General features: G+C 38.1%; 1 protein-coding gene across 2 annotated transcripts in view; it reads left to right on the top strand.

Moving 5' to 3' along the window:
- Positions 1–348: 348 nt before the first annotated feature.
- Positions 349–8,969, top strand: part of ank2 (ankyrin 2, neuronal) — an 82,517-nt gene continuing 73,896 nt past the window's right edge. For both annotated transcript variants that reach the window (XM_015376205.1, XM_015376204.1), the window contains exon 1: positions 349–695. In XM_015376205.1, the coding sequence (XP_015231691.1) occupies positions 549–695 (147 nt within the window). In that variant the 5' untranslated portion in view covers positions 349–548. The remainder of the gene's footprint in view (positions 696–8,969) is intronic.

Genomic DNA, 8,969 nt, shown 5'->3' on the forward strand with positions numbered 1-8,969 from the left:
TTTTATGCCATTGATTGGTGATAAACGTGCGACGCTGTATTTTTTTATGCCATTGATTGGTGATAAACGTGCGACGATGTATTTTTTTAGTAACCAAATATTTTCCTCTGAACTAAAAGCTGTTGTGTGTAAAGTACGTAGTTTCAAACAAACAGGCCAAATAATAGCAAATAGTTAACTCTTAGAAAATTCTAGGTTCCATTAATCAAGAAGTTTAGAGATATCCGACGGTCATGGAAGGCAGCACGGATCCTGCGGAGTTTCGGGAATGCGCATCAGCCGGAAGCGCGTTCACGCGGCCATACACATACATGCGCAGGCTCCAGCTGCACACTGGGAGCATCCCTGTGCAGAGAGCGCTTCCTTTGCTCTGACGGTCTTCAGCAATCGCTTGACTTGGTTTTTCCTTAACATCTCAGACTCTCCCTAACGACGCAGAATGGTGCGGGGCCCCGCTGTGCTCCTTTCATGCTGAGGCCCTTGCACCGGCACATAGACCCTCCGCTGACCGCACTGATATTTTTTATTGGCAGTCAGCCCAAGACGGAATGTCGAACAGCCCCGAAGGAAGTCGCTCCGGGGGCGGTGGCTACTGCTCCGGCTCTGACCGCGACTCCAAACGGGCCTCCTCGAGCAACACCTCCCTAGACGGAGGACTTCAACATCCGCCGCCGCACCAGAGCCGCATACGGCAGGTGGGTTTCTGTCCATTACCTGCTCTGTGCGCTGACGGCCCTGTGAGCAGAGTCAACATCTCCGATGATGCTCTGCGCTCAGGCTGGCTCTCCTAAGGCGTTGCCGTATGAAAACACCTTAGATCATCCTCTCACTTGCTCCCCTTGCTGCTCCCTGCAACAAAAAGACAATCTTTGCAGAATATCTCTTTTCTTTGCATATATGGTTTATTTGAGCAGCTTTGGTGGGACCTAAAACAAACTCAATTAGTTATTAGTTTTATTTATTATAGTCAAATCTGCACAGATTTCTCTTTCTCATTCATCCTTCTGGGAGATCTCAGTGATAAACAGGATTAAAATGTAAAACTAGGACTTTAGTGTCTGTAAAGTCATCTCACACTCTTCTCTTATTCGGGCAGTCCTAATGTATGTCTGCAAACGTATTCCAATTTATTTCAGTTTAGATGAGTGAATTCATTTGATGCAGTTTTTATTTACATCATGCTGCTATAGAAGGATCCACAGACTGTTTCTGCATGGCACATCATCTGTTCAAAGGTGGTTCTTTCATGGCAGGACAAACAAGGTCTGAGTCTCAATAACAACTCCAAGGTGCTCCTAATGCCAATAAGACCAAAAGAAACAAAAAGAGATTATAAATTCTGCTCTGTGTTAAAAAAAAGTCCTTAAATTTAAAACAATAAAAATATATTTCAAAGAAATAGTTGTACAATATACACCATTAAAGATCATGTTTGTCTTGTTTAGGTATTTGTGTTTTTTTTTAGCTGTAGATGATCTGATCTTGTCTGATTTATTTCTTTTAAAGCTGTTGCTTTGGTGCTTTACTGTTTCAGAAAAGAAACTGCAGATTAGTTTACAAATTTTGCCAGCTTTTGTTTACAGTCATATTTTCTTACAATGCTTACATTGTACTGAACTCTGGTGGGCGACCCAGCTCCCCACTAACAGAACATGCACATACATGACAGAATACTTGTTTGACTCGGAAGTGGCTGACAGATAACATTGGATCAACAACAGCAACAAAAAATAATGATAACTGAAACTGTCCTAAAAAAGTCCTCAACCAAGTGTGGTAAAGACTGATGTTGGTGATGTGGTTGAGCCATGTCACCCACATGAAATCTACCAGTGCGTTTGTCTCTATGTTGCTGCTACTGAGCCAAGCCCTGCTTTGTTGTTGCTGAATGTTTTTATCAAAGCCCCTTTCAAAAGTAAAAAAAAAAAAAAAACAGATGTATTTGCTGACTTATGTAAAAGTCAGATTTAAGCCAATAGTATCTTAAATGGAGGCGTCGGTCAGTTGCTGGTATTAAGAAACGCTGAGGTCTTTTAACAGTCTCTGTTTCAAAAACTATTTCATTTTCAGTCATAATATTTTGTTAATTAGTGCTTTTAATGGAATACCATAAAAAGTGTTGGAGTGCATCAAATTTTTCCCAGTGTTTATACATATGATGGAGCATCAGTTCCCTACCCCTACCTGTTGCTGTGCACTTCTGGGAAGACTTGCTTAAAGAGAGCAACTAGTACTTTACAGTATTCATAAGGAAGAAAAATTCAGCAGCCTTAAAACCTGTTTTGTTTCTCATGGTGTGGATGATTGGGGTGTATTAATCCTATCTAAAATGATAAAATGAAATATATCAATAATTAAAATAACTGTTGTAATCTGAAAAACAAAAACCTTTCATATCACATACTCATTGGCCATTCTTTAGGTATACCTTTCTCGTATATTGTTGGGTCCCATAGATTCAACACGTTTTTGGAAACATTCCACTTTAGTTATTATCAACATGATGGTATCCCACTGTTGTTGCCGATTTGTCAGCGGCACATCCAAGACGCTAATCTTCTGTTCCCTGTGTCCCAGATGTACTCTATAGGCCTGAGATCTGGGAATGTTGATGCCATTAGACCACAGCGAACTTATTGTCATATTTAGGGAGCCAGTTTAAGATGATTTAAACTATGACGTAGATATCCAGCTAAAACATCCGTTATCCGTCGATGGATATCTGAGTTGTCTTTGCTTCATCCAGATCATTTTTAGCTGCTGCCATGTGATTGGCAGAGTCACCATTTTCACAATCATCTATTTAAACTGGCACTGTCTGAAGGTTTTGTGCAAATACAGTAAAACGTGTAATTTTCCCAGGGGTTAGGTTACAGAGAGACTGTTAATGAAGCATGCCCAGTATCCAGCCATTCTTGGTTGTGTAATCTGTTTGTTTGACCGATGTTTGTGAATCAAGAGATGATATAGGTTTGTTTTCTCCCTGGGTGCACGCTGGAAAACTAATATGATTTCAGTAATGGACTTTAGTACTAACCCCCCCACACACACACACACACACACTTTTGAGTCTTATTACTGGGTGGGGCTCCTAAGATCAGATACTTTGATGGATTGTAGTGTCAGTAAAAAAGCACAATCATCTCTGCCCACCTAGGCGGCAACTGGGGATCTTCTTTTAATTTATTTCATAATCCCTAGACTTACTTAGCATATAAAGTCCTATATCCTGAGGTTTTATTTTCATATGTTAACATAAAGTGGTAACATCCAGTCTCTATCGTGAACAAACCATGAAAAACTTATGATGTCGCTAACGCTAGATTCACACGAAAACTTATTCAAAGAAGTCTAGTTCTCATGCATAGCCTTTTGAGAAAACAAAAGGATATGAAAAGGGGTCCCAATTAGCTCAATTTAATTTTTGTTCTCCTAAAAATCATTAAATATGAATCTAAAGACAATTTCAGAAGGATTGAATATGTAAATGACCAGATTATGACTCTTTTATATTCTTTAAGTTTTTTCCTCCTAAAAAAACTCCTGTTTCTGTGCAAGCTGCAGATGAGAGGAGGTTCCTCAACCATCCTTGCTTTGCGTCATTGTAAATAGTTTATTCACTTTCAGCCAACAGAGATCCGCATCTTAGCCATTGGCTTTTATCACTAGGATTCTCAAATTGCAAAGAAAAAACAAATTTTACCTCACTGAATGTGCTTATTGTCGGCGAATAAGGCCACTAACCTCATTGAAATTGAGTTCCTGACCTTGGTAGAGACATTTTTCAAATTTTCTATCAAGAATTGCTCACTAAGATCTATAAATGGACTTTTAAAAACTTGATAAGCTAAGACATTGTTCCTACATTGTCTTACTTTTGAAATAAAACATTTAAATACTGTTTAGCTCCAGCATTTTAGTTTTTAAATGATTTAGGGAAGACATGATTATGTGTTTCTGCAGTGCTCACCATTAAAAGGCTTTCCAACTTCAAATAGCAATGATACTAAAATAGAGATTTCATTAAAGCATAATGTTGACAGGAGTAACACTTCTAACATAGGTGAGAGAGAAAAAGGGAAAATGACAAAAGAACACGTGATGCAAGGATCTTACTTGCAGGTCTAAAAATACTGCCTGTCTCCAGTGTGGTATTCTTGAAGAAAAATAGCTTCTTCCTATTCGAGTGTGTCAGATCAGAATGGTCCTATTGTACTAGGTTTTCTACAAATTATTCTGATGCAGAAATGCAATATGTTGTCCTCTTTCTAAGCAAATGTGTGATGATTCATCACTTCCTTTGAATGTGTGAACGTGTCAACATGCTCATTGAGAACTAACTACCCCCATGGTTGCAGTTCATCTTGCACTACATTCCCTCTACTATTTCTGGCCGTCATACCATTCATCTTTTCTTCACTGGAGCTACCGATTTTCTCTCACTGCCTAAACACGTGACACTTTATCCCAGATTTCTCCTTGTCATCCCAGCCATCATTCCTACCCATCTCCAGTTTCCCTGCACCATATCTACCGTACATAGAGGTCCAGGCTCTAGCGGGTCGGCTTACGCAGTAACCTTTGACATTTTCATCTCCCTCTTTTTTTCTGCTTCTCTCTCTGTAAACATCTCTGGCTTTCTGTATCTGCCAGCCTATCTGTCTATCCGTCTTTTTCCACTGGGAGTGGTAGGATGGGGTTGTGCAGGAAGGGAGTACTAATGGAGTCATGGCCTTCATTACATTACTTATGGACAACTACATCAATACACCCCGCATCGAACTGCAGCTGTCTTCCTGTCCATGATGCCTAATAGAAATGTTGGACTGTAGGGTGCATCCTCAGGTGGAGTTTAGGCCTGCGCCTGCTGCAGTGTCATGCATTATATTAAACATGAGATTAATGCAGCTTTTAAAACACTTCCTTGTTAAAAAAAAAAAATGCTTAGTAGACACCTGCAACAACCACAGTCCACCCACCATCTCGTTTGTAGATGTTGACTGCTTTCTGTGAAATCTTACAGTTGTGTTGCTGTGCAAACATGTTCCATGTGTCTATACTCTGTTTTTAATTTCTACAGACCTTTCACATCTCAAGAATTTTGACTACTCAGAATTAAAAAAAAATCTTTTCATTGTGGCAACAATTCACTTTTCTGACCCTAAATCTGATTTTGGTCTATATTGGCATCTATTTGTCATTTGTTTCATATCCCAAAAGTGTTCTGTTGGATTGAGATCTGGGTATTATGCAGGTAAGGTTGGACAGAATCAAGAATCGATTTGAACCATTTCTTACTTTTCAACTCTCCTAGAATTGTATATTTTCTTAAAATATAAATAAATAAAATTTTATTTTACATCCCTAATTTGATGTCCAATTAGATCAACTGAGAAAAAGCACTGACACTCAGCCTAGTACTGTGCTGCAATCGGAATCAGGTAAATAAAATACAGAAATTGTCTAATATGCCATAAGTAAGTGCAGCATCAGGTACTGGAAAAGTGTAATTATGCTTTAAACGATGTTTTCAAAAAGAAAACTCCATGTGAAAATGTGATCTTTAAAAAGAAAATAAAAATGTGTTCTTACTGGTTTATAATAATAATAATGTAATAATCTACAGTAAAGTTAACAGAAATCTAAAACTTTAAGGAATTCAAATTCATTTAGAAGTTTAGTCTATTTCATCCAGACAGAACTCTGGTTATCCAATTCATTTAAAAGATTCAAACTTTTTTTTATCCTTCCTTAAGAATCAAGAATCAATAGGAACTGAATTCAGAACTCAGAATTGAAACCAGAATAATTCAAATCCAAATGATGATTAACTCTAGGTGGTGATAATATAAATTTATATGTTCAAGGAAGTTGGTTAACTAACATGTTGCATTATCCTCCCAAAAGAGGCCATCAGAAGTTAATGTCATAATAATATTATATCACCAAGGGATGAACAATAGGTAGCATGATACTTGGAAAATGTGATATCCTAAAATGTTGGAACCTTTGAGATAATGATAAGACTTTGGTTATCACTATATACACTATATATATAACTGTAATTTATGCAATTTTGCATTGAGTTCACTGCAAAGGCGACATGTTTTAATGCAGGGTTATACAAAAAGCATGAGTAAGTGTGTTTTCTGCTTCTGTAGCACATCTGCATTGAGGCTTAAAATGTTGTGCATTCAGAGATGTACAGATCAATCTAAAGTCAGATATCTAAAGCCATGTAAAAACAGGATTCAGATGTCACCTAAATCCAATTTCTGGAGCTTCATCAAGTCATCAAGACTAGTTGCAAAGACAAGTAAATTAAAAAGTGGAAAGCAATAAGTGGCTGGTAATTGCATTTAAAAAAAATATGAATTTTCCCTAATCTGTTGGTGCTAGCATATTTCTTAAGTCCAGTTATTGTGCTGCAGGAGACAACGCTAAAATAAAAGTTATCATGCTCTCCGTATTAGGTCTTGAACAGCATTCCCTGATGCAATCAACATGCAACAGTCACATGATTCGTGGATTTCATGTGTGTTTACATTCCATGTGAGGGAGACACGGCCATAAAAAAACTGTTGGTATTTGTGTCCCAATTCCGAAGCTACATATGGTCCATCAGCGAATCTATGTTTGGATGCAAACATCATTCGGTCTCGTCCTTCGTCACCATGGTTCCCCTGAAATAACTGGACTGTCCTATTTAAAACTGACACAGTCTCCTACTGGCTTCCATAAAGATCGACAAAGCGTTTTTAAAATGGCATGCCATCCCAGACTCACATTTAGGTAAAGATTTGTAGAAAATTATACCAATTAATTACTTTATTATAGTTTGATAATTTCACAATTTTTAGAAAATAATAAAAAGAAACACATTTGAGCAAAATTTTCCAGTTACAACACATGCTATTTATGTAGATAATTGGTCTTAGTAAACATAGATCTATGGCATCCTTGCTGGTTTCCCACCTATTGATGGTTCTTTATTCAATATCGCTGCGCTTACTGTTCTATAACGTTTGATACTAAGAAGACAGAGAAAGTTTTCTTGGTAACTCGCAGTTATGGGTCCTCTCTTATATTATCTTCACTTCAGCTTCACCAGAGAGGCTTAATCTTATTGCCATCTGACCAAAACCCACAGGTTCTGTTGAATTTCCAGGAAAACAAACTCAACAAGTTTGCTTGTACAACAATATGACTTTTTTGTTCTGGTATCCAACACAAACAACCTCTTTGCATGTATCTTGGGCAGAGTTACTCAAGTCCAGTCCTCAAGAGGTTCCATCCTGCAATTTTTAGATGCATCTTTTCTCTAACACACCTGAATCTAAAGGCTCATTCCCCTCATTGGGCTCAGCACAGGCATGTTTACAAGCCACTCACTGGATTCAAAAAATGGGGCGCATCAAAAAGTTGTGGGAGTGTAGCTCTTGAGTACTGGACTAGAGAGCACCCCCTGATCTAGAGTCTAATGGCTGCTATGGAGATTTCCTGACCTCAACATCCCACTCTTTGCTTTAGTCCGTCTGTTTGTCCGTCCATCCATCCATCCATCCATCCAGTGCCTATACCCGCTTATCTAAGTAAATCTTCTTTCAGTTCTATAATAACCTCTGTTTCTGATTACAGCAAAAAGAAAAAGTACCGAAGCAGAGGTTTAACATTGAATTACTTAGAGAACCATGTTTTACTAGCATACATGTATACAATTTTCAAAACTGGATAGTCAGCACACTAGCTATATGAAATTAGCTTGATCTGTGTCCTATGCCCTGCAGAGGTTGGCTGTCATTTGACGGGGGCAGTGAGAGGCATTTAGAGTTTAATTATTCATCATGCCCTCATGACGCTGCTTCCAGTTAGAGAGAAAGAGAAGGAAGAGGAGAGGGAGAACTGGGCGTGGCTGGTGATCAATGCATTTCTCAGAAACTAAACTCAAAAACCTCCACATGAATCACCCTTATTAGCTACTTCCTATGTTTTCTTTGTCTGGCACCTTTAACATTTTTATTGTGAATATATAGTTTGAGGGGATTTTTTAAGCACCTGATAAATGCAGATAAACACATGGCAGCAGAACATCAGCCTGGTTTTTCAGATGACGTAACTGAGAAACTGGGCTGTTGGAGTCTGGCTGTGCAGTGGACCTGCTCTAGTTTACTTTTACTCATACTGTTGTTATATCTTATCATTTTGATTTCAGAGCAAACTCATAAATGTATACAATAACTCATAATATATATAACAAATATTACTGGAAATAATATCTACTAATTGTAAAGCAGAATGCCACATCTCTCTCCCATTGATTGACAGTTATTGTCAGTCCTTCTTTTATTTATTTTTTTCTCTTGTCTTTCTAAGACTGACAGCATCGCTCAACAGCCCCAGGCTTACTGTGGGTTGCAGCAAATATCAGGTCACAGGCTTCGTTCTTCATTGTGCAGTGGTGATCACATGATGTTAAAGCTTAAAAAAATACTTAGGTTCTTAAGCATTTGTTTACTGAGTTTTAAAGGGCTTAGCATTATGTTTGTACTTTAATGGCAAGCAGTGACAAATCCTTGTGTGAAAGGTAAGGCTGAGGAAAAATATGTGTGTAGGCATGTGTTAGCGCTCGCTTTTAAGCATCTAAATTTCACTTTTGCTAAAACTAAAAACAAAATAGCGAATTTAGTCTTCAAATTACTTAGACCCTGCTTTTTGGCATTTTGAGTTTTATTATCGGAATTGTGTGCAGCATCAGGCTGAGCATGGAGCCGTTTCTCTTACACCAGTTAACTGAAGACCCTTTCATCTAATTACCCCAAATGGCAAGCTGACATCACTTGTTCCCAAGAGACATGCTGCACTTCAATGAGTAAAATATAGGTGATGTCATAAATTAGTATGAGTGGGTAATAATTTAGGACTTTGTGTACCTAAGCATTTGCATTTTAAAGGCACTGCAAAACCGAGTT

This window comes from Cyprinodon variegatus, unplaced genomic scaffold (genome assembly GCF_000732505.1).
Source record: "Cyprinodon variegatus isolate N-32 unplaced genomic scaffold, C_variegatus-1.0 Scaffold131, whole genome shotgun sequence".
Classification (NCBI taxonomy): Eukaryota; Metazoa; Chordata; class Actinopteri; order Cyprinodontiformes; family Cyprinodontidae; genus Cyprinodon; species Cyprinodon variegatus.